At 41.4% G+C, this 27,372-nt stretch overlaps 1 protein-coding gene across 1 annotated transcript in view; it reads left to right on the top strand.

Moving 5' to 3' along the window:
* ADGRV1 (adhesion G protein-coupled receptor V1) overlaps positions 1-27,372 on the top strand; it is a 517,649-nt gene that overhangs the window by 355,895 nt on the left and 134,382 nt on the right. Inside the window, exon 86 of the mRNA XM_084801946.1 lies at positions 8,352-8,530. Coding sequence (XP_084658072.1) covers positions 8,352-8,530 — 179 coding nt within the window. The remainder of the gene's footprint in view (positions 1-8,351; positions 8,531-27,372) is intronic.

The raw sequence follows: 27,372 nt of genomic DNA, 5'->3' as shown, positions 1-27,372 counted from the left end.
GTGTGAATATGATATCTCTAGGAGCCATGCACCAGACAGCAATGTTTGAAAAAATGAGGCAAATCTAGTAAGACTGAAAACAGAAAAAGCATCATGAAATATGAGTCCTGTAGAATAAGAACTTGAATTGTTTTCTCTGCAACATCATAGAAATTTGTTTGAAGAAAGGGATGGATGCAATTAGATTTAGATTTTAGAAAGATGCCTCTATTTGTGGTAGGTTGGAAGAGTGGTTAGGGAAAGCCGGTTACTAGTGTTAGCTGAACCAGAAGGAGCGGAGAAGGATCCTACTAAATAGAGAAGTGTCTGTAGCAACAAAGTAAACAGTGTTGGGGATTTCGTTTTTGTTGGTGCCTTTTGTTAGGATGTAGGTGCCGGTCATCAGGCGTGCAGGCGATGGAAGCCTGTGTTCCCATGAGTTTCTGATGGACAGTGGCCTCCGGTCCTGACACTGGGAGCACTGAAGAGGAGGCGAAGTTTCCAATTGCTAACAACAGCAGAAGTGCCAGTGATGTAGAGTGACCCGGGGTGGGGAGGGGAGCCGGGGGAGGGGTGTCCTGAAGTAGGACTCTAACCTTGTCCTCCTCTGTGTACACCTTTGCATATGGAGATGGTAATTTATGACTCTTAGCATTAGTGCTTTCTAAGGCTTTCAGCACCTCCAGTCATGGAAAATATGCCATTTTCTCTAATATCTCTGTCAACAGGTTTAAAAAATAAATAAATCTAAGCCATGAACATAAAACTGAAATATTTCCTGAAATTAGAATACATTTGTAGCTGAAAGTTTTAATGCATGGCAGTGCAGGTTGTTCCTCTCTGGCTGGACTGATTCTGCGGTGCTGTGCTGAAGGTCTCCTCTGTCCCTGCCCCTGACATATTGTGAGTTTCTGATTAAGGACTTAGATGAAAGCACAGGAAGCTGCTTTATCAGATGTGAAGAAATACGGAGATAAGAGCGTAGGTACAACAGGAAGCTGCTCGCCTAAAGATTCAAGGTAGAAGCCGTACAGAGACCCTGCAGGTACAGATTGCATCCTACCAGAACGATATCGCTGATTAAACATAATATAGAGGGCTGAAATTTCACTTTAACATAAACTCAGGGGAAACGTGAAGCACAAGCAGAATACCACACAGACCTGGGTTACATGTAACGGTACGAAGGCCACTGTGCCTGCGTCGTGGTCCATAATGCACTGTCATCCCAGGGACATGAGAACCATGTTCACCGTTCACATCCTAGCATGTGAGGAAATCAGAAGGCAATCTATGTGCAATACCAGGAGACGTACTGCAGGAGAGAAAGCCTGGACCAGGCATCTGCGTTTGTCAGAACCAGAGAAAATGAACCAACTACTACCCAATGAAAATTCCGTTCAAGTTAAGAATGTTCACAGCCAATCATACACTCCGAGTTGGAGAGACTGTTTCCAGGAGCATCGTGAATCACATCGCCAAAGTACATTCAAACAGAGAGATGACGTTCACGTGTATTTCAAGTGGAGCCCCTCCTTTGGGAGGTATTAAGCAAGATGCTATATAAGATTCAGCCAAAGGCAATGGGGATTGGCTTATTCCACGTCTTCCTTCGTTTCTGGTCAGCAAAGAAATTCGATTGTGGCTTGATGCTTAAGCAGTAGACTAATCACGGTGTGGCTCCTGATTTAGGAAAATGGTTGCAAGAGGCAGTGGAATAAATTCATTTCACATGGTACACCACACAGCCTTCATGGTTTGTGGTGTGACCGCAGGGGGAAAATCTAATAACTTCTGCATTTTAGGTAAGGCTCCTTCTAATAAGTCATTTTATAGCCCGAGGTTGTCTTTTTTTTTTTTTTACCAACTTGTACTTTCCATTTATAAAATGCTGTGTGCTCAAGCCATAGTTTAAAAGCCTAGGTCTATTTTTAAGAGCATTGTGTAGCGAAATGAACTAGTATTAGTCCAATCCTGAGTCAAAACTTGGAAAAGCACTTGTGGGGTACACAGACAGACATACAGGCAAAGCACTGGCACACATAAAATAAATGAAAATTAAGAAAAAGATCTTGAAAGAATGTTAGCCTTCATAATTTTTTTTTTTTTGCAGTGCAGGAAGGAATTGGATATTATATGTGGGTAACCTAATGACAGTGAGTTAATCATTAATTTTTGATCACTGGATTAAGAGCACCAGAATTATCAGTGTGGGCCAGAGAGATGGCTCAGTGGGCAAAATCCTTGCTGTCAAGATCAAACCGAAGTCCGACCACTGGAACCCACATGCTTGGAATGAGAGACCAACTCCAGGGCATCGTGGACCTGTGCACCCTCACAATACACACACTAATATGCACACAAAGAAGAGATAATAAAATACCCTTAAACATTTTAAAATAACGAACTGTTGATTTTTTTTTTATTTGTATCACATCCTCGTTTTACTTTTCTGTCACCTATTTCCAACACCCTATGGTAGAGTGAGATTCCCTTTAGACTGCCAGGCGAAACCTCTTATTGATAAACAAGTTATAAAACTTCTCCGAGCCTGTCTGTTAGATCAGGTTACAGATCCACACCACCTTTGCAAACTGAAAATATGAACCTAATTAACCATTTCAGGAAGTTGGCTCTGTGCCCAGCCCAGAGCATGCACTCCGCACATTCACTTGGAGTGCTGGTGAGGTGGGTAAAATACGCAGAGGTCTGGAAGTATGCTGGATGGTCTGCTTTTTCAGTTCAATTTATATTTTTTTTTTGAAAGGGGGAATATGTTTGATATGTGGAAAGAAGGGTGATTTTCAACGGAGGAGCACACCAGTTGCAAAGCCTCTGTGACCTGTTAAAGTGCAAGCCTGCTCAGCCCAAGGCACCATAGCACATGGTGGGAGTGCAGAAACAGCAAAGTTTGCTTATTTGGCTTTGAAACAAACAACTTACAAATTCCCTACTCGGTCAAGGATAACTGGCCTGCCCTTCTGTTTGTAAGATCACTCAGTGTGACCACTGAAATCATTTCCTACTTCCTTAAGACACCGGGGTCATGTTTACTATAAGTTAGAGTGACAGTGGGAACTTAAAATGTTGGGATGTTTTTCCTCCATGCTGCTGGCTAGTTGTTTTAGTTTTCTTTTGTTTTGAGATAGCATATACTAATGTTACAAAACAAAAGCACTTCAGAATGATGTCAAATCAGTAGTACATCTATTTCCTGCTATTTTGTGTATTTGCCATTGTTTTTTTTTTTTTTTTGCTTTATCCCAAATGCCATGCCTGAAGGTAAACACTGCTAATGGTTTCCTGTATGCCTCCGCAAATACTCCATGAGTAGACAAACATTTATAAATCTATAAACAAGCACACATGTGTCTCCTTGTGATTGTATATACTTTTGTATGTGACTGTATGTATATATTTATGTTTAGAAATCTTTACTTTTGCAGTGTTCAACTGTACACTTTTCTATGCTACAATATAGGTTTTTTTTCTGCAATTTATTTTATAGTCTTTAATTATGGTTGAGGGTAGGTTTTTTTTATATAAGCAGTATTTTTGCTTAGAGAATATCTATAGAATGAATTCATAAAAATTATGCTTCTTATGGTGTATGGTCACATAAGACCTGCTTTCAATTGGTTTACCAGATCATGGATTAGTTGAAGAAGTATAATTTACACTGTGATTGTTTGCAATATCCATATACAATAGAGGTAAATGGAGATCTGACTTTGCTTCTGTGCTCATTTGGCTCAGTTTTGTGATCATTAGAGTCAAGTTAAATCGCTGTAGAGCAATCTGCTTCGATCACAAAAGACATGAGAGTCTTGTATTGTCGCTGCATTCTGTTTCTCTTCTTTCAGAGGTTCCAGCTTAATTCGAAATGTGTTGTTTTAATTTTGAAGTAGAGTTTCTCTGAAGAATGTATTCTTAAATTGGTAGAATAGACTAGAAACACTTAAACTTATGCTTGAACATTTATATCCTGTGCCTTAATTTCTCCACAGCCTAACTGTGAAGAAACAGACAGACAGACTCTTTATTCCTTAGCAGAAAGTTCTGGAGTGTAACAACAGGAAGGGAAATGCTAAAATTAGCCATGGCTTTCCTTTGCCATTGATTTAATTTGACAAGACTTCAAAAGTATTGAAGACAACACTGATAACTACCAAGATAAAAATGACATACCCAGGAAATACTGAATTATCAAGCCTCAAAAAGCCCTGCAGTTCTTTTAATGCAATAAATACTAAGAGGAAGAAAAAGTGGAGCAAGGACACATGGGAACAATTCTCAGATTTGCATCTGGAATGAATGATGAAGAACATACAGTGATAGGCAGAATTGGTATCATATGTGATTGCAAATTAACTGTGATGCTGTAAATCTGCTCAGTGATCCTAGTGAAACAATTAGTAATTGAGTATTATACAACAGCATGGAAGCAATCTTTGTTTGGATGAAATTTGTGGAGTTCAAATAGCCAATACAGCCTAAACCACATGGCATTTCTCCTTTATATTTTACTAACATACTAACACTTATATGGAGATGTAGTAATAAACTAATGAATTTGTGTTTATAGAATATGTAAAGCCTGTTAAACCCCTACCCAGATCTAGACAATGGACAGAACACTCTCCACAGTAGAGTGGAGAGTGGGATATTACTTTCTCACATACTCTGGTGCCTCAACTTTGACCATGTCCCCTGGAGGGGGAGACCTGGTGGCACTCAGAGGAAGGATAGCAGGTTACCAAGAAGAGACTTGATACCCTATGAACATATACAGGGGGAGGTAATCCCCCTCAGGAACAGTCATAGGGGAGGGGAATAAGGGGAAAATGGGAGGGAGGGAAGAATGGGAGGATACAAGGGATGGGATAACCATTGAGATGTGGCAAGAATAAATTAATAAAGTAAAAAAAAAAAGAATATATAAAGCCATAATTCTGACCTATGATAACTAAAACAGTTAACAAAGCATGTATCTGATTTTCTTGTGTAGATACTTGGAAAGTATGTCTATGTAGTAATATAGCTAATTGCTTTAGACACAGTCTTTATTCATATATATATTCTAGAATATATATATTCTAAATAATCTTATTTATATATTTAGTTATTGTGTGCTTTAAAGGGAATCAATTAAAATTTTCCCAGCCCTAGTTACTAATTCTGGAAATGTATTTTTTATATACCCTGTGAGAAGGAGTAAGACAAACAGGCAGGCAGGCAGGCAGACAGACAGGCCCACAGACAGACAGACAGACAGAAGGAGAGCAACACAGAGACAGGGAACACTAAATAATACAGCACCAAATTGTCCGAATCAAAATAGTTCAGTGTACATTAACTCACAAGGTCTATGTTTATTATTTAATAAGTATTCATTAAATTCATGTTTTGTATTTAATATCTTTAAGTTTTCACTAATTAACTCATGTTCCAGTTAAAAAGAGTTTGATTAAAGTTATCAGTTTTTCTAAAACTCCTTTTGTAGCAAAGCTTTTAAAGTATATGCACACACGTATACACATGTTTACATATATGGGAGAACATTTACAGCTTTTTCAAATCATAATTATCAAAACCAAACAAAATGATATTCAAAATACGTGCATCTTCACTTGTTTAATTTTCTCATTAAAAATCTTTAATGAGATTTAATAAGCAAAGCATTTTACCAGATACCGTAAAATTTGGTTTTATATACAAGGTACAAAAATTAATCTGCAACAGCTTATTGTGAGGCTTCAGCCATTTATATGTTAATAACCTTTTCAGTGTTTATTAAATGTTACCATAGAAGAATAGGCGCAGAGGCGAAATTTGTCTCTGTCTCTGTATGTATATAATGTATATATATATACATACACATACAGAGTTGTTTTAGAAGACAAAAAAAACTAAGTTAAACACACACACACATAGAGAGAGAGAGTACAACACATATATATGCATATATATATGTACACACACTTCTTTAGGAACATATATCTCTCATGTAAATTCCATGTGTGTGTTGTGGAAAGATAAGAAAATAAGCTTTTATGCACAAGATACTAATATGAGTATTTATATGAACTTCTGTGGAAATAAATCTTAAATATAATTAGTCTTGCTATAGTTATTTGCTTATTGAGTACGAGGTCCTGTACAGCTCAGGCTAGCCTAAAACTGGCCATAGCTGAGGGTAACCTTGAATTCCTAGCTCTTCTTCCTAGCCTGTGCCACTGCGCGTGACTTCAGTGTTGCTCTCCTTAAACCCATAGTCCCACCTTTGTAATACTTTATTCTAAATGTCAAAAAAGGCACATCATGGGAAAAGCTTCCTTTGTGGTGTATTTTAGTAGATTTGGCTTCTGTTAAGAAGGCATTCGCATTTTTCAAACTGCCAAAAGCTTAGGCCACTCGGAGCTAGCTGTTCCTGAGTCAGGTCATCGCAAGAGTGAACCTAGGAACCAGTTACCTCATCTTACCGTCTCTCCCTTAGAGAAGCCTGTGGCAAATGTCTACAAGTGGCTGCAACGTCACCGCAAGGTTCAGTCCTCCTAGCTGAGAAATCCTAGTCTGTGCGAAAGCAGACATGTTGGGAATACCCCGAGCTCTACCGTGCTGAATAGGTTGAGAAGTTGTTCACTGGGGCGGTTCTCTAGCCATCTTTTGGTGGGGTGAGTTTTCATCCGGAAGTACCCACGTTGACTGCCTCAGCATTCAGGACACGACACAGTCTGCTGCCTTGAGTCTGTCTACACACGACGTGAAGTGTAGAAGGAAACAAGTGGAGGCCGGGGAATAACACGTGCCCCGGGCTTAATCACTCTGAAATAGGAGTTAGAACAAATTTGCATGAGCAACAATTCAAAACATGCTTTGATAACTACAGTTATATGCAGATGTCCATAAAGATAAGGAAATACATTCAAAGACAAAAAATCTCCAAGGAACCAAATATTTTTATTCTTCCCAAGTTTAGCCTAGAATAAATCCCTCAAGGCTGAAATGGGCCAGATAGGATCTTGCTCAGAAGCCTCAATAAACAGCATCTGAAAGCCTTCCCACACGCATTAGATGTGCTTGTTTTCCACTTAGAAAGGTCTTACACTGTATCATGACTAGTTTGGGGCTTAAGTTATTTATCCTTTTTCACATCCTGCTAGGAGACTTGAGAAATCTGATCACATTTTCCGGTGGTGAAGATGTGTGTTCAGCACATTGCATGCACCACCCTGCACTTACTCATCCCAGTAACCGTGCGTGCACCAGGAAACAGAGACTGCACGTGCTGGTCCTCCTCGTGGGACACGTGTGTGTGTGTGTGTGTGTGTGTGTGTGTGTGTGTGTGTGTGTGTGTGTGTGTGTAATTCACTTACACCCACATTCCACCATATTAGTTCGAGGAGGAAGGATTTTTCAGAAAGGAGATAGGATGCCATTTCTGTACTAAGTGACAACTAAGTAAGGCATCAGTACATAATTATCATTACTACTTAGCTGTCTTTTAGTACAAGGAAGGAAAACAGAACTTCGAGGTTGAACTTTGGCGTATACTTGATGTGGTATTTGGGGCCAATAATAATATTTACATGCTTTATTTTTCCTCATTCTGTCTATCTAATCTGTTCCTACAGCCTCCTAACTCAAGGCACTTTTTCTCCCTTGTGTACTTTTATACTAACTAGAAGATAACACGATGCGGTTTTAATATAAAATACATGTTGCTCTGACTTATTTGGGCCCTCTTGTTAGAATCTCTGCATCCCCTTCCCTCATCCCCCCCCTTCTCAGAAAAAGTGAGCAGCCCCCCCTTCCACATCAAGGCTAAGGACTAAGTGCATCCCCTTCCCCTGAGGCTCCACATCAAGGCTAAGGACTAAGCGCATCCCCTTCCCCTGAGGCTCCACAGGGCAGCCCAGCTAGGGGCAAGCGATCATAAGCAGGTCACAGAGTCCGTGTCAGAGACGGGCCGTGCTCTAATTGCTAGGAGACTCACATGAAGACCTAGCTGCCCATCAGCTGCATCATGAATTTGATGGAAGGTAGTTTGCATGGCAGTGTTTGTTTTCTCAGAGTCAGATTTACAAGACAGTCTTAGAAGATTATGACAAAGCTAAAGGAAAACAAATTCGGGACAAGAAAAAGGACAGTGAACTAAACTATGTTCCTAGAGATTTTTTTTTTAGTGCCCTGAATTTCTTGAAAATGTGAAATAAATGAATATTTTAGCTTATAAAAATCCAACTCAAGCTGTTTTTCTTGTTAGGCTGGTGTTTACCCCGTGTTGCCAAGTGACTCTGTATTGTCTACACCAGCAGAGTTTGTGTCGGTGCCACTAATCCAGAGCGTGCTCACATTGCTTCCTTCCCTAGTCTGTGAACTTCTGGTACGTGCTGGTGATGAACGATGAACACACAGAGAGGCGATATCTGCTCTTCTGCCTCCTGAGCTGGGGCCTTCCATCCTTTGTGGTGATTCTCCTCATGGTGATTTTGAGAGGCCTCTACCGTCAGAGCATGCCACAGATCTACGGACTCGTTCGTGGCGACTTGTGAGTACATCCAGGCAGCACACGGAACTTTCTTAGTCCGACTGTGGCTTCACCGGTAGATAGTGGACACGGTCGGAAAGAGAGACAGAAGTGCAGACATTTCAGGAGATCTTTGCTTTCCTGGTGTACGTTGTGAACCCAGCCTTTCTCCAGCCATGCATTCCTTTAAACATAAAAACCATTGATTGCCTCTGGAGTGGCACAGTTTTCTCTGGTGAGAGGTGTTAAGTAGTCAACAGTAGATTATGTCATAACATAACCGTTTATCCGAATTACACAAATAGTAATAAATGGCAAGTCAGATCACTATAAGAATTTTGATAAACAAATCAATGGTGAATTCTGCTGTTGAGTTCACATGGAAAGGATAAAAGCCCATTTAGTGTCTTCTCAAATAAAGCTTTCCACCTTACTTTGAAGGAGACAGTCTCACCACTACCATCTTGGTGTCTCCACCTATAGAAACTTCAGGTAACAGATTTGAGATTTCACCTGCAGATAACACAACACGCGTTTAGGTTTTATGTTAGAAGATATTTTGCAGTTGTAATTTCTTCAATCAAGTAGCCACCAGTCTTAGTATTAAACTATGCAAAGACCTTAATCTTCACACTCAAAATCTTTTCTGGGTTTACTTAAAATGAAAATAAAACTGGCACGAATTCACAGAAGGTTTATAAACACCAAAAGAAAATGTAGAAATACTGGATTTAAAGTGTAAATTTTTATCATATTTGGGGAGATTTTCCCTTCTCTTTTATATTGCTTCTCAAAGTTTTTCAGTAGCCTAACTCTGATGCAACACAGAAGGACGTGAAGCAGCATTGATTGGACAAATTTTAAAGTAACAAGAGTAAAATTCAAAGATGGCTTATAAAGATACATCGAAGTTTCCTATGTGAGAAAAAGAGAAAAAAAAGAGTTTTAAGTTTTACCTTTGGCTTGAGTCTTGATCCAGGAATTTACCTTTTTTTTTTAGCGACTTTTACACATTTGGGGACATCTGCTGCCTCCATATCTGGGGTAATATTACTTACAGAGTTCTGTGTTTCTTTAAAACAAGAAAATAGAGCGGGCGTGGTGGTGCATGCCTTTAATACCAGCACTAGGGAAGCAGAAGAAGCCGGATCATTGTGAGTTCGAGGCTAGCCTGGTTTACAAAACAAGTCTAGGTCAGTTAAGACTACACAGAGAAACCCTGTCTCGAAAAACCAAGAAAGAAAGAAAGAAAGAAAGAAAGAAAGAAAGAAAGAAAGAAAGAAAGAAAACATGAACTATTACATACAGAATGTATTGAATAAGGGATGGTGTGGTGCCTCACAGGCCCCAACAAAACCAGGGTGACATGGAAGGAGTGGGAGGCCGGTGACTGGGAAGAGTTAGGTCCAGGGAGTAGTCACACTTTCCCCAATGATGCCAGCCCTACACCCCAGCCCCAGGCCTACACCCCATCCCCAGCCCTACACCCCATCCCCAGGCCTACACCCCAGTCCCAGCCCTACACCCCAGCCCCAGCCCTACACCCCATCCCCAGCCCTACACCCCATCCCCAGCCCTGCACCCCAGCCCCAGCCCTACACCCCATCCCCCGCCCTACACCCCATCCCCAGCCCTGCACCCCAGCCCCAGCCCTACACCCCATCCCCAGCCCTACACCCCAGCCCCAGCCCTACACCCCAGCCCCAGCCCTACACCCCAGCCCCAGCCCTACACCCCATCCCCAGCCCTACACCCCAGCCCCAGCCCTACACCCCATCCCCAGCCCTACACCCCAGCCCCAGCCCTACACCCCAGCCCCAGCCCTACACCCCAGCCCCAGCCCTACACCCCAGCCCCAGCCCTACACCCCAGCCCCAGCCCTACACCCCATCCCCAGCCCTGCACCCCAGCCCCAGCCCTACACCCCATCCCCAGCCCTACACCCCATCCCCAGCCCTACACCCCATCCCCAGCCCTACACCCCATCCCCAGCCCTACACCCCATCCCCAGCCCTGCACCCCAGCCCCAGCCCTACACCCCATCCCCCGCCCTACACCCCATCCCCAGCCCTACACCCCATCCCCAGCCCTGCACCCCAGCCCCAGCCCTACACCCCATCCCCCGCCCTACACCCCATCCCCAGCCCTACACCCCATCCCCAGCCCTGCACCCCAGCCCCAGCCCTACACCCCATCCCCAGCCCTACACCCCATCCCCAGCCCTGCACCCCAGCCCCAGCCCTACACCCCATCCCCAGCTCTACACTCTATCCCCAGCTCTCAGCTCTTGTGCATTAAAGACCTTGAATAAGAACAAAGACAAAGCTTGGGGACTGGAGTCAGGCAGCTGCATCACTGGAGAGAGCAATTACATCATTGTACTAGTTCATTCTTCTTCACGTGGGACCTCTTCCCTGGACCGGGAAAGACTGACAGCAGAAGAGACAGCAGAGCCTTCTGTTAAATGCCCACTTACACTCGCGATTCACACTGACCTTGGGAATTGGGGAGAAGCATTTTGAAACTGAGCTCACTGCTGGTGTGGGAACCAGCCCTTCTAGTCACAAGCTTCTCTTACCTCCTTGGCTCTTGCACACTTCCACCCAATCAACTTATTGGCCCTTTCCAGTAATACTGTCCCACTCGTGTGGGTTGCAGAGCTGAGAGAGTAGAAGGGTGGATGGATGGACCTCGGCCCTTGTTGGTGCCTTAGCAGAAAGAAGAGATGCTTGTTTTATAGCCTAGCACACCGACTAAGGACACATGAGGCAATCACATCCTCAATGCAGTAAGTGCTGTGCTCATGAATGCTTTTCTGCTCCATTAGAGGAAAAACTTATTATAAGAATGTTGTTTTTAAAAGGACAAAGAAAAGGTCTGTGTTGCACGTTCTCAAGGGGAATAGAGAGTAGTGGATACCGTCACCCCTAAGATGCCTAAATACCAAAGACATTGTCAGAACAAATTAGTTATAAAGTAGATGGCAACAAGATGATATCTTTCCTAGGCATTCTTGCTTTGTACTCTTAAATTCAAATTCTCCTACACACACACACACACACACACACACACACACACACACACACACTCACACATGTAGACACACACACGCAGATACACACAAACACACACAGACATACACACAGACATACATAGACACATGCACACACAGAAACATAGACACACACACACATATACACAGATACACACACGCAGATACACACAGAGAGACAGACAGACAGACACACACACACACATACACAGAGAGAGAGAGAGAGAAGGAGAGAGAGAGGACTTGTTTCTGAACCTGATATATTACTGCTATGAAGACCACTTAGTCCCTTTTATTGAAAAAAAAAAACACAAAACAAAACTTTTGTGATTATAAAGATCAACCAGCTCTCTTGCTCTAATGAATATAAGACAAAAAATACAATTTTAAATAAGAAATAACCTAACCACAAGCTTATGAGTGTCACCTATACATCACAATGGTTTTTATGACAATATCAGTTGCTTAGTAGATGTGGAAAGTGTTTGAAAGATAAAACACTACATAAGCAGAAGTGATTGCAAGATTCTTGTTGCTTCTGAACAATTAAATAGCACTTGTTATTAATGAACACACATACACAGTCATGACACCAGTGCTGCAACATATATAGCCGAAGGCAAGCCATGTGACACATGTTCAAATGCACAAGCACACACTGGTGTGCTATTTATATGTATAATTATTTTGTCTTTTATTGAGTCAAGCAGAACCTCTCGTACTGATTACTTTCTGGTATTGTATTTTGTTCTCATAAATTCTAGGCGGCGCCAATCAGTGTCTTTTTAAAATTAGAATATACTTATTTTACTATTAAATTTTGAAGAGCAAGTTAGTTTTTAGAAGCTCCTGCATGACTCTTTGTTAAACACAAAGGAATTATCATGAGTCAAGAGCTGGTGGATGACGCATCACGTATCGTCCCAGCCTTGATGAGTGGGAATCCGTGACAGCACATCAAAGCTCACGTTACAAGACTCTCTCTTGATGGTTGTCACAGATGCGATTGTCATATAAGTAAGTGCTATACAGGAATGCCCAAGAGAACTTATTGTAAAATTGCTTACCTTAAAAAAAAAAAGAAAGCTGTCTGTGATCGGCTAAATAGTAATCAATGAAAGCTATGCTAACTTCTGGCTGGCTTTAAACAGAATTAGTAGACCGCTGACCTTTACATTGTAATGTCTTCCCTCCTTAATTCAACATTCTCTTTCAGTAGAGCTGCAGTCTCGGCAGAAGGGCAGGAAGTCATCCCTGTTCACACTGCGAGCCTGCATCATCGCGTCACCACATGCCTCCTGGAGTCTCGGGGTAGAGACTGTGGTTTCATGAGCTGCTGCCTGGCAGTTACCTATTGAGTGAGGATGGCTTAGCAATCACCAATTTCTTTTTGTGAGGAAACTCTTGTAATTGAATCTCGAATACTTCGGTATGTGAGAGCTCTTAGTTTTCTAACGTTGTGCCAAACTGAAGGTCATGTTGACTTCATAAAAAGACACAGGAGGTCTGATGCCGTGTCTTCTTCCTTAGGTTGGTGGAAGACAGCACGTGTGAAACCACACCTAAGATTTTTCTCAGCAGGAAGGCTTTTAATTAACGTTGCATTTTCTTTAAAAAAAAAAAAATCTCCCTGTTTACATTTTCTTTCTAGTTTTTAAGAACTTTGTAAGCTGTCATCTCTCTCTGAATTGTCCGTGTCACTTGGGTAACTATATGCTAGTGACTCCCCGTGATCTGCCCTTTCCACTCTGTACTGGTGTTGTTAATCGTCTCTCTTTCTGTCCTGAACAATCTTTATTAGTCAGGGACAACTGGAGTGTGTACTGAGATTTCTCCTGCTATTGGGACCCCATGCCCAATTTTCTTTTCAGATATTGTTTTGCATCTTCCTAAGTTACCCTCCAACAAAGCAGAAAATACCTCAAGGGGAAATTTCTAGCTATCTTGGTAATTTTTTGCACCTACACTCTTATGGTATTGTGTTGTGATCTTTTGTACATTTATTGTGGAGGTGCAGGGGGTGTGCTCATACGTGTGCACACAGAGGTGCACCCAAGCAAGCCATGGTTTGCAAATGAAGGTGAGAAATAACTTTATAGGACTCAGGTCTCTCTCTCTTCACCGTGTGGCTCCTGGCCACTGAATTCAGATTGTTGGCCGTAGAGGCAGCACTTCTCCCTGCTGAGCCATAACGCTGGCCCGGACTGTGTGCTTACCAGTTCTTTCTCGAAAACTTAGAAACCTGGCTTTTTGGCTCTTTCAAGTTAAAAACGTTCTGTCATCAGCCCTCCATCCTATCATCCCTGCCTCCATCTTAGTCAGTTTCCATTAAGAATTGGCAAATGACCCTGAGGGGAAAGAGTACAGAATACAGGGCTCATTTAAGTGAACGCTTCATAAAATGGGGGAAGGGGGACGGCTCTCAAATCTTTGCTGCCAGACCAGCATGCAGTGCCTTCAAACAATTAGGTTTGTTTGTTTACTTTTGATTTAATTTTAATCTGTTTTCTAGTTGCCCGAGATGGGAGAATGTTTTATTAAGCTAGCTAACTATTTTAAGATACATTTTATGGGTAATATATATGCAATAAAATATATTACTCATAAAAATCTATCTATATATCACATATATATAATCTATGTAATAATATGCTGGTTAATAATATATATTGATTAAGGATAACCCAAGCCAAAGTTTTTACTAAATAATTTATATAACTTAGAAGTACTCTTTTAATGGAGGATGATACAGTAAATAACTTAAAATATTAATCTTCTCTAACTACGTTTGTCTACGTACCATCTTTAGAAACATTCTTGCTACTATAGTGACTACAGTCTTTTTCTATACTGTCATTTTCTGTTGTTGGACTCTTTTGTTTGTTTGTTTGTTTTTTGTTTTGTTTTCAAGACAGGGTCTCTCTGTATTAGCCTTGGCTGTCCTGGACTCGCTTTGTAGACCAGCCTGGCCTCGAACGCAAGTGATCTGCCTGCCTCTGCCTCCAGAGTGCTGGGATTAAAGGCGTGCGCCACCACCGCCCAGCTGTTGTTGAACTCTTTTAGCCTAAAGCTAATGCATCTATATCATATTGTCAGGTATCTGATAAATGTATTTCTCATAATGATGCCAAGCTATCCAGTATCTAGAATTTCAAAAAAATAAACCCATAGAAATGCAGGTTAAGTCTATGAGGGAATTTTTTTTCAACTCATACCAACCAGAATGACCATCATCAAGAAAGCAATAAGAGCAAATGTTGCTGAGACTGGGAGAGAAAAGGAGCCCTTCTGCACTGTCAGTGGAAATATACATTAATTCAGTAACAGTGAAAGTTAATTTGGAGGTTCCTCCAAACTTGAGAGTAGGTTTACCATGCTGACCAGTCACCCCACTCCTGGGAATCCACCAGGAGGAACTGGTGGCAGTGCGCAGGAGAGGTAATGGCACGCCAGTATTACTGCTACCCTAGGCACAGCAGCCGAGTCATAGGATCAGCCCAAGGACCTATCAGCAGATGAGCAGATGAAGCGAATGTGCCTTCCAGACAGAATGGAATGTGACTCATCTGTGAAGACAGAACCTTGCCAATTCCAGAAAACTGGGTAGTGGTAGGAATTGTACTTTTCAGTGAAATCCTGACAGGCAGGCAAGAGTCATGTGCTTTCTCTCATAGGAGAAACTGGAGGTGAAGGGATCATGAAATAGGATGGAGATTATTTTGAAAAGCAGAAAGGAATGAAGACTGGGGGTCGTGGTGGTGCTGGGAATGTAAAAGAGTGGGCGGAAATAGTTTGGAAATATATCTATCTGTGAAAATGTCATAATTGGTTTCATTATGGACAACTAATTTCATTTTGTACAACATATATGTATTTATGTATATGTGTATGGAGAGGAGAGAGAGAGAGAGAGAGAGAGAGAGAGAGAGAGAGAGAGAGAGAGAGAGAGAGAGAGAGAGAGTGTCCATCCTCAAGAGCCTTTGACCCACGTATTCTGATGGTCTACTCTCCCCCTTGGCTCGGAGGCTGTGACCTTGAAGCTATGTCTCTTCTTGCCCACATCCTACAGTCAAAAAACATTTCCCAGTCCAGCTATTAGTTCTTAACCTTTCTTTCCCTAATGCATGTCTTATTTAAATCTTCCTCTCCTATTTCACCACCAACACTGCTCTTCGGCCTCTCTTTGGTGTGATGTGCTGCCTAACACGTCCTTTTTTTTTTGGTAACTTCTTCACATTCCAATAGTCCACCTGATTGTTGGTGTTTTAATCCCAGTTGTGCTTTTCCTGACTTTCCAGGTCATGGTTCGGCAGGTCACCACCGCTGGACCCTGCTGCTGGTCTAGTTTCTTAGTTCATTCCTCTAAACCATCCTCCTTTGTTACCCTTTGTGTATGTTACGTTCGCTAATGTTTATGTATTTTTTATAACTCAAATTATGTTCGTTCACTTAGGACATCCTCATTTTTCTTCAGAGTAACAACTTCAGTGTCAATTTTATGAATACTTATTTCCAGAGTGAAACCTCCCGCCCTGTAGTCTATATAGGAGACTGTGTAGGTTCATTCCCTTTCGTGAATCTTGTGACTGTGTCAATGATACTGTGCTTGCTTGTGTCAGCTTTGTAACTTGACATTATACCACGACACCACTAAATAACACACACACACACACACACACACACACACACACACACACATATATATATATATATATATATATATATATATATTGACCTATGGAAATTAGGAATGGTATAGGATTTAATTTATCCTTGCATGCAAATAGATGAACCAGGAAATGGAAACTAATTAACAGCCCCATGCAAATTTATACAAATGAGAATTCAGGGGAGCTCTTTGTGTTTTCTCTCTATATATAATTAATCGTTCTCCATCTCCCTCACCCTCTCCCTCCTCTCCTCTGTACCTCATGCTTTCTCTCCTTCTGTATAATCCCTGCCAAGCCCAGTAATAACTAGTTTAAAAATACGTGATATACCTAGAGGTGATCAAGTAGTGCTGAAGATCTAAACATTTTAATTGTGACAGTAGTCACTAGAGCTTGTAAGTAATTAATCTTTCTTTCTACCTGAAAGATCAAAGTCTAATTTGGCATGACTAATGAATTTGTGAAGCTAGTTTAAGTCATACAACCTCATTTGGAGAAAGGCCCAAAGAGCTATAAAATTAGAAATGCGCTTTTCCTCTATAGCATAGAAAACCTGACCTATACTTACACTTACTTCTTTGCTATTGAGACAGATGGTTCTGTGGCTTTCTGAGAAATTTCACTCTGCTTGTAGTTCATAGAAGAAGCCCCTCTATCTTACGATTGAGTCTTGCTTGACTCAGATAATGGCAGCAGCAAATACATCTCTCCTGGAGTGATGGCCATTGACTACCAATAACATCTGGAGGGGGTCTGTATTGAATAGTTGATGCAGGGTGCCTTTAGAAACCATTATATATTTTTCTTGAGTTGGCTCTTTAGCTGCTGCAGGTTGAATAAAATAAACTGAAGGGGATTATACAAAATATAGAACTGAGTCAAAGCCACAAAAAAAGAATATAGTCCTGCGGGTGGTGAGGAATGATTGTTTTTTAAATATAGATATATAATTTATTTATTCATATTACATCTCAGTTGTTATCCCATCCCTTGTATCCTCCCATTCCTCCCTCCCTCCCATTTTCCCCTTACTCCCCTCCCCTATGACTGTGACGGAGGGGGATTATCTCCCCCTGTATATGCTCATAGGGTATCAAGTCTCTTCTTGGTAGCCTGCTATCCTTCCTCTGAGTGCCACCAGGCCTCCCCCTCCAGGGGACGTGGTCAAATATGGGGCACCAGAGTTCGTGTGAAAGGCAGACCCCACTCTCCACTCAACTGGAGAATGTCCTGTCCGTTGGCTAGATCTGAGTAGGGGTTCGAAGTTTACTGCACATATTATCCTTGGCTGGTGCCATAATTTGAGCAGGACCCCTGGGCCCAGATCCACCCATCATAACTAGACAGGGTCAACCATCACCTCAGAGGCAAATTTTCACTGTGCCTGTAAGAGGTGATCTCCATTAGGTTAACTGAGGCAGAAGGACTCACCTGAATGGAGGAGGCACTGTTCTACGGGCCGGGCCCTGGCCTGCACACAGGAAGACTACAAGTGCAAACAGCCATCTCGCTTTGCTTCCTGACTGTGAGTGTTCTGTGACAAGTCACCTCAAGCTCCTGTCACATGACTTTCCTGCACTGATAGACTGTACCCTAAGGCTAATAAACCCTTTTTCTTTAATGTGCTTCAGCAACGAAAGTTAGGAATACAGTCACAAAAAAAACCAAAAAACCAAAAACCAAAACAAACAAACAAACAAACAAAAAAACCCAAAACCCAAAGAAATACAGTCTCAAACAGAGAATGTGACCTTCATCTGGAGACCCAACTCTTGTGAAAACTTGTGGGTAGAGTAATTGGCAGTGAATTTCAAATTCATGCTATTTACAGATGAAGAGGACATCATTTGTCTTACTTTTCCTATATTTTTCTCTTGAAATGTTTTTATTAATTATTTTAGAATTTACACAACTTATTTTGATCATATTCACTTCCCCTATCCAAACGCCTACCAGGTCTACGCCCGCCTTCCTATCACCTTCCTATCCGACAAACTTCTTGTTCTCACTCTTAAGCAACAAACAAACAAACAAACAAACAAAACCAACCTTCAGGTGTACTTTGTGTTTCCCAAATACTCATGGATGTGTGTCTGCCCTAGGGAGTGATCAGTCTAATCAGGGACACAGTCCTACAGACAACCATCTCCCTCCCCCAGCAGCTATCAATGCCAATAGCTCCCAGGGAGGCATGGCGTGTCCTGACCCTCCACCCTCTGCAAGCTGGGATTTGGCCTGGCGTACCCTTGGGCTCATCTTGTGCGTACCATTCCAGCCACAGTAAGTTCATCTGTGCATCTCCCAGATTGTGCCTGGAAAAGTCACCTCATAGTCATGCACTGCCTCTGACTCTCACAGTCTTTTGGCATCCTCTTTGATTTTGATCCCTGAGCCTTGATAGGGTTCCAGGAAGGAGATGGTATTCCATCCCGGTGGATCATGACACAGACTTATTGATCTCTGCATGTTGAACAATTTTGGGTCTCCGTGCTAAGTGCCATCTACTGCAAGGAGAAGCTTCGCTAATGAAGACCGAGGGATGCGCTGTGGGTTCAGTGATGTCACTGAGAGTTGTTTTAGTGCTGTGTCCATTCAGCATGATAGTAGTAGGAGGTTCTCACCTGGACCTGGGACCTTTACAGCCACAGGTTTCAGTATTCCGTCCTCTAATCAGCAAGAGTCAGCATGTTAATACATGTCAATAATAGCAAACATGGTGTAAAACAGTGTTAAGTTGCTTTGTGCTTTCAGGGTGCTTGTTTTTCTCTTTGGTGCCAATTCACGTTCAATAAATATTTACTGAGTCGTGATCGTGTGCAAAGTGCTTAGAAGCTCAGTTTCATGATCCTGCTAACACATCTTTTAAAAAAAAAGATTTATTTATTTATTATTATTATGAATACAGTGCTCTCTCTGCATGTACGCCTACACACCAGAAGAGGGAATCAGATTACATTATAGATGGTTATGAGCCACGATGTGTAGTTGCTGGGAATTGAACTCAGGACCTCTGGAGGAGCAGACAGTGCCCTTATCCTCTGAGCCATCTCTCCAGCCCCCTTCTAACATATCTTCATTCTAAACCTAGACTATTGGTCTGGTCCTGAACTGAGTTATCCACCTAATATTTCAGTCCTTAGAAACAATGTAGTTTTTCTAGCTGTATTAGGAGAATGTTATTAATCTGGAGGATATATCTTCATGATCTAAATGAGAAGGAAATAGAAGTAATTGTTCCCTAAAAGAAATATGTTATCTTATGAGAGTGTTTTCAGATAATTGACTAGAAGTGGCTCATGAAAAGTGCTTATAAATGCAAGGAGACTGTTTCACCCGTTGTCTGAGGGTTGAGAAGCCAGCTGTCCATCTAAGAAAGGAGTGCTGTCAGCCCTTCTTCCTGGATTGCTGGGCTGCGGGAGGGGTGTACTGTCACCTTTGGGTATGCACACACACACATACACAAGCACATGCACACAGAATCAGGGATCTTGACTAGCATTTCCCAACGATTCAGATCCTAAAATAAAGAAAACCTGTGCCGGCTATAACGTTTTTCAGCTTGTTGTTTGTAGTCGTCAAGAAGCCAATGGAAGGAAACTTGTAGCTACTCTCCAAAGACTCTCAGTGTATATTAGCTGAGAGAGTGCGGGTCCAGATACTCACTGGTGTGTCGTGGCAGCAAGTACCACACTGAGCCTCAGGGCTGGGAGCATCTAGTTTGTGTTCCTGAAGATGCAGACACACCTAAAGCACATCGTGGTTTAGGTGACTGTTGAACGCCTTGTTAGCTTCTTGGATTTCTCACTTGTAAGCATGGTGGGCATCAGACTTGGTGTGTCTGCAGCTCATTCTGTTCTGCTAATGCTTAGGTTGTTTCTCAGTCTCACTCCTGGCGAAGCAACCTCAGCTCTTCCGACTGCCCCTCTACCTCCCTGGGAAACATCCCAGCTGCAGCCTTGCCTTACATCCCTCTGGCTACTCTTAGTTCCTGGATCCTGCTGCTGACAGGAAGTGGAACTTGACAACAGCAACTCGGTAAAGCGCTGCATCCAATCTCACGTTACAGCACTGTGGACAAGGGTTCACTCCTTCATGATATTTTGTGTAGCATGAAAGTCATTAATTCTGTTTGCAAACTGTTTATCCCTTATGAAGTTACTTTACTTAGTGCTATTGATTTCCTGGGAGTTTATAATGATACAACTCGATCATCTTCAAATAAGCATAGCCTCTCCCTCACCTGTTCTTAGTTTATTTTTATCATAGGATTTTATTGGCTAATACCTATAGTTCACACAGTAGAAGCATAGCATCACCCCCGCCACGTTCTTCGTGTAGTAGCTGAGACTCTAATATTTGCCACCATAAATAAGATACTAATTTTATAATAAGATATGCATGTGTTATTTGATGAATATGTCTCTAATGGGGCTGAGGTATATAGTAAATCCGTTGTTGTGTCCTAAGTCCACATCATCAGCAGGACTGAAATATAATTCAAATACTCAATTCTCAGTTATCTGAATCCATGAATTAGTCTCTGTCACCATAAAATAAAGCGAGCAAATAAAAAAGGAGGAAATGTCTTTGAAGCCTGGTATTCTCTAGTGTTTTGTTGTTAATGGATGCTGAATTTTGTGAAAGGCAGTCGTATGATTCGTCTCATATACATTAATGTGGAGTGTAATAATATTGAACAAGACCACCCTAGATTCCAAAATACCAAAATCCTTCTTCATAAACTGCTTCATACAAAATTCAACATGCGTGCACAAGACACTACTGAAGACAGAGGAATTAGGAAAATTTTCTCTATTTCATCAGATCTTCTGCTTACTTTATTAACTTTGTTGACGCTTAGGGAAGCAAGAATTAAAATGTCTGTGTTGTACTTCTTGGCTGTTGTATAACATCTTCTTTGTGTGTGGTAGAATTATTTTTACTTAGTATTTCATTTAGTACTTCTGCGTGATTTGGTCTGTAACTACCTTTCATGATGCTGCTCTCTTGTCTTGTTCTCCTTTGTTTTGTATTGTTTTAGATAACAGCGGCTTGTGCTTTATTAAAGTCTTTGAGGTTTTCTTCTCTACTGTAAAGCATGGATAGCATTCCTCTCAAGACCACGTGGGCCCGTTGCCTTTGTGAAGCACCTTAAAACTTCTCCTAGTTAGTTCTGTGCGATTCAGCCTGATTTTCTATGTTGGACTGTTGTCTGTTGTTTAGCTCAGTTTCTTGAAAGTAGATACACAGAAGCCAAATACTGGCTCTCCATCACCTATAAGTTTGAATAACAAGCATAGTAAGCCAGTGTCACGAGACTGCTGTAGACCAGGTGAGATGATGCGTGCGGGAGAAATGGGTGTTCAGTGCCTGGTACAGAAGAGAGAATACTGGTTAGGATCAGCTGTGGAGGTTGGCGATGCGTGTCTGACATGGAGCAGTAGTTGTATGGAATTGACCAGGCACAAGTTAAACACATTTGCCGGGCGGATGCCTGAAGAGTCACTTGCTGTTTTAATTCATCCGGTTTTCTGAAACTTCAGTGATGCCATCTTTGGCCTTTTCTTTTGCAAAGGTCTTCATCATTTGAATTGTAAACATACTCTGATGTTTCTGAAACTCAGAAGTGTCTATCAACCTAAGTTGGAGCTCATTTTAATCATAAATGAGAAGGGAGAAAATGCTTCTGAGCTCGCAGTATTTAACTCTACTGTCTTAGGTCAGAGTGGTGTAAGGCATACATACACATCTACAAACATTCAGGTTTTTTTATGGAACACCATTAGATTCTCTTGCTTTTTATTTATTGATAAATTTTGTATTAAAATGTATTTATCTTACAATGTTCTGTTGTGTTTTTAAGATCAATTTCTTTATGAATTTTGATATTTTAATTTTTTCTTTATAACATGGTAATGACTACTTTTACATTTTATCCCATTTTTATTCATTACTACAAGGTACTCAAGGAGACTAACTTTAAAAATAAAAGATGCTTCCTTATCCCACAGTCTGTAGACTCCAGGGCATGGAAGTGTACCATATTGAGCTGCAGTGAGGGCCCTTTATCCTGCCTGGCATCGTGATGGTAACACATGCACACAGAGGGGCTCGATTAACCCTATCGCAGAAGTCTGAAGGCCAGTACAGCTTCCCAGCTACACTTCCATGTGCTGGAGAGACAAGGCAGGAGGAGTTCAAGACCAGTCTGAGCAGCAAAATGAAATGCTGTCTCCAAAGCAAAAACTGAAATAATAGAAGGCAGTAGGGAGTCAGAGGTCCCACAGTCCTTTCTGTGGACATGTCCCCATGTGACCTGATGTCTCTCAGCTAGGACCCACCTCTCACCACCTTCCACGACTGCCACCCCAGGGGCCAAGCCACCCACACTGATACCCGTTGTAGAGAGATACACCTAAACTATAACTAAAATATAGCAATTATAGACATAATATTTATTATACTATGTGTTACATACTTGTTTTACTATTGAAAGGGATACTATCAAAATATTTTTTAAAGGACGAACTTCTTACACTCAGTCCATAAATTGTGACAGAGCCCCTTTCCTCACATGGCTGTGAAGTCTGACATATTTTTAAATATTTACCATTGAAATATGCTCTTATATATTACGTTTTTTAGTTCCTTAAATGTTCATGTCTTTAATTGCAGCTGTGTTTTAATGGCCTCACTGGCCATGTTCCAGAGACCACACTAAGTGCATATTCTTAAGTGTTCTTATGTAATCCTGCGAATTTTAATAACTTTGTACTGATTTATCTAGCATTTAATTTCTTCTGTTAATTAATTATTCTGCCCTGTGCATTAATTTTTCTAATTGTTTTATCATCTTTTTCAAATATTTGAAAACCTCAGTAGTTTGAAAATTATTTTAATTTCTTTTTTGCGTTTTCTTTTCTATTATTGAATGCAAAGTCATAGGGTGTATTATGGCTATTTTCTTCTTAAACTTTTATTCCTTATTGATATATCTTTTAAATGAAATTTACATTATACTGTGTAAGATGAACTATCAAACTATTTTGTATGCTAATTAAAATGTCTATCGGTAATGATAGCACAGTTGAGAACACTGAAATTATTTTCCTTGGAGTCAAATGATGAACAGTGTTTTGCCTACGGATCTCAAACTGCATTCCTTAATATCTAGAGGAAGGATCAAGGACACTAGTGATTGCTTTTTAATTCAGAGTTCTAATTTCATAGGCAATTGAAATACCAAGTGGAATAGAGGGTTTTGTAAAATGGGTAATTTTGAACTGCAGACGTAGTAGGGAAAGGGATATTTGTGAGGTTGCGCATCATCTTATTTTTGTTACAAGTTTTACGCAAAAATATGGAAAGCTTAGTCATCTTTCGTTTTTCAGGAACTCAGCGTTAGACAGTATTTTGAAATCAGAGACTCTCGTTTGCAAAACTGAAAACCCTCATGCAACCACAAACGATCAAGTGCATATGAGTGAAGAAGCCAGGGGGTTGTCCATACAGGAAATTCTGTTCTACGTGTCTGTGATGCCAAGGGAAACGCACACAAATACAGTTTGCCAAGCAGGATATGATACAAGTAAAGCAAAGTGGTGGGGGTGGTGTCTCCTATCTGCTTCGTAGCTGCTCAAGGGGCAGCAGGGGCCAGAGTTCCCTCTGAAAAGCGTGCCACACCCTTGCTTACAAACCAATATTTGTTTTAGAATCTAATTCTTTGTAATAAGAATTAGATATGGCATCGTCATTCAAGCCTGAGCATTTCCAGTCACTGAACCGAGTCTGTCTGTCTGGTTTTGTCTTTGGTTTGTGAGACAGGGTTGGGATAAAGAAGTTTCGTATCCTTTTTATTTTGCTTAATCATTAGAATTATCAGTAGACTGATACCAACAAGTCCAGTGAGTCTTCCTCCATTCTGCCTCAGTCTCTTAGTGGGATTTATCAAATGTGGTTCACTCTCTTGTCTCTGGACTATGTTCCCCCCCCCATCCCCCGTTTTACTATTTCCAGAGCCTGCAGGATACTTGCTGTTTTATTTCTTCATCAGAGTCCTTGAATTGAAACTATAAATTGAAGAATAACTCTGGACTTGCCCTGTTGGCATCTAGACCAGATAGATAATCGTTTTTGTTCTGTCAACATTGCTGGTGAGCAGCAGTCACCCAGCACAGAGCCAAGCCTGGCCTTGGTTTTCATCGGCTTTGTAACTTTGGCAGGTAGAGGTGGTGTGTTTGTCAGAGTTTCAGAGGAACAGCCCTACAGAACATGTCTGGGTGTGAACGCTTGTGGGAACCATCAGTTCTGCAAATCTGCCGGGTAAGTCAGCTAAGCTGGCGACCTAAGAGAGAAGATGCTGAAGTTTAATTTCAAAAGCGGGACAAAAGAGTGTCCCAAATCCACAATGACAGGTGGGAAGAGTTCTGTATTGCATAAGGATCCTTTAAACAAACAAACAAACAAACAAAAACAACCTCAGGTCTTCAAAACACATTGAGTGAGACTCAGTTGTGCTTAACGCTGAAAATCTGCTTTACTCAGTTTGACAAAACAAAACAAACCTGCTTATGGTTTGATCTTGCAGCAGCATAGTCAGCAGCAGCCATAGTGCCCCAGTGCGCAGGCTCCGTCACCCACAGCCCGCTTGCTGGCAGCTCCCTCTTACCTGTTTTCTCTATCCTGTCAGTCGCTGGGATGTTGATTCGTTTGGTAACACTTGGAGCCTGCCTTCCCATTTCAGTTCCTGTTCCACAGACCTGCAACCAAATCTACAGAAACAGACTCTCTCTGCTATTTTATCATTTGCCTCTCACCCCTATCCTTTCCCTATACATCAGTAAAGCTCGTTGGATTGTTAAAAGAGTTTCAGGGATCCCAGCCTGGCCTGGAACTTGTCACATAGCTAATGACTGGCTTGTGGTCCTCCTGTTTCTACCTCTGAAGTGCTGCCTGCTAGGGTTACAAATGGGCCCCACTACACTCAGCCTAGCAATTCTTTTAAAAAATACAATCCTGCTGAAACTCTCCAGAGACTTCAAGTTCACTGGAAAAAAAAATCTCAACCCTTATACACAGCAGCTGATGCTTTTATTGCTCCCAAACAATATTTTGCTAGGCTTTAATAGCTACTTATGCTCTAGATTTCTGTGCTTTTCAACCTGAAATCTTTTAGAGTGTTCAGAATAATAATGTTACAGGATAAACATAGTTCTTCCGCCTGGAAGTGCTACTTTACTTAAAATTTTAAGGTCTTTAAAAGTATTACAGTTGGTAAGTGTGCTTAAATAGTTCATACTGGACACTCTGATATTTGTGGGCGGAATAAATGGACAAAGATGCATCTAGGCTTCGGAGTGACAGACACTGCTGTGACTTGAAGACCCAACTACAGTATAAGGCATACAGAATCAGAAATTTTAAAGTAGATACAAAAAGAAATATTTTTTGTGAAGAGAAAAAAAATCACAATAAATTTTACATTTATCAATCCAACAAACATCACAAACATACAAAATCCAGTAAGATGGCATGTTTGTTACATACACAATCCAGTAAGAAGGCATGATTGTTTTAGTATTATCTGTTAGGCACCCATCTAAGTTTTTCTCCATGACTTTTATCTCTATACTTACTTCCTATTAAAATATTTTTATTAATTTTGTGAAAAATTCATACACATATATAGTACAATTTGATCATATTTACTCTCCTTCTAAATATCCCACAGGGTCCAGTTTGTGCGATCTCGTGTGTGTGTGTGTGTGTGTGTGTGTGTGTGTGTGTGTGTGTGTGCATCTACTAGTCTGTGGTCAATTACCAGAGGCCACATCCTCAGAGAAAATTAACACTCCTTCCAACAGAAGCCGTCACCTGTCAATAGGTCTGCAGATAGAGGTGGGGACTCACGAGCCAGTCCCCTTATGTGTCAGAATTTGATTGATTTGATCGGTGTGCAGGCTACCCCAGCTGCTATGAGTTCCTGAGTGTGACAGCGTTGTCATCTCCAGAGGATATTGTGCTGCTCTGGTCCCCCTCCGACCTTTCGCTCTTAAAAGTCTTTCTTCCCTGTCTTGCAAAAATGGTTCCTGAGCCATTGCACAGATACTTATTTACTGCACTTTGACCAGTTGTGATTTTCTCTCGGTCATTATGCACTGCACAAAGAAACATCTCTGATGTGGCCTGAGAGCTGCGCTAACTTATGTGTATAAAGAATAGAAACGAGAAGGCAGTTTGAGACTCTATCCGTTTACCATCTGTGCTGGTTGGTTTTATGTCGACTTGACACAAGCTAGAGTTATCTGGAAGGAGGGACTCTCAGTTTGGGAAAATTATTCTGTAAGATGTGGCCTCCATCCCTTAGCTTCACAGTGCATCCATCTCTGCTCCCGCATTTTGTGAGAAAGATGTGCTTTGCTGGAACTTAGTCATGGCCGTCTGTTCCGACTGTGTGGCCTTCAGCACTTAGCATCATTCTTCTTGATCCCTCTTACCTACATTGTGCATGTTCCTGACCTGGAATGTGTCATGGGAGAAGGGTTTCAGATTCAGAGTTGGAAATAGTTCATTGACTTTATCAATTGGAGCGTCAATCATCTAAAATACTACAGAGTCCAGCCGAAACGTTGAGTGTCATGTTTTGAATTTCAGACTTTCATTCAACCTATGCTTGTTTTTATATCCCTTGGCTCTGCCCCATAATGTTCCTACCACTGTCACTCACGGCAAAGATCCTTATACACCTCCCCATCTGGGATGTTCCTGGTGGACCCTTAAATATTTGGAGCAGGGCGCGTATGAAAAGCACAAGGTTTCCCCAGCTAAGACTGAGTTCTCACCCCCCACAGTCAGGAGGAGGAGATGGGGCAAGTGGAAAAGGATGGAACTCTGTCCGAGCCCAAATGTGTAACAAGAACAGTGGGAAATACAAACTAACTTACTGAGTCTATCTTAACTTCAGCTCCAGGTCAACAGAGTTAGCATTCATTGTTTCTCTTTAATATTTCATAGTACAACATCTGCAGCACACTGCTCTGTTCATGCACTTATGCTAACTGTCACAGCCACAACTCCAGGGGGCTCCCTGTGATGTTTTCCCCCCCCACCCAACTCTTTTTTTTTTAATTTTTTATTAATTT

This window comes from Acomys minous (genome assembly GCF_964271855.1).
Source record: "Acomys minous genome assembly, chromosome: 11".
NCBI classification, from domain to species: domain Eukaryota; kingdom Metazoa; phylum Chordata; class Mammalia; order Rodentia; family Muridae; genus Acomys; species Acomys minous.
This window is presented reverse-complemented; position numbering and strand designations above follow the sequence as displayed.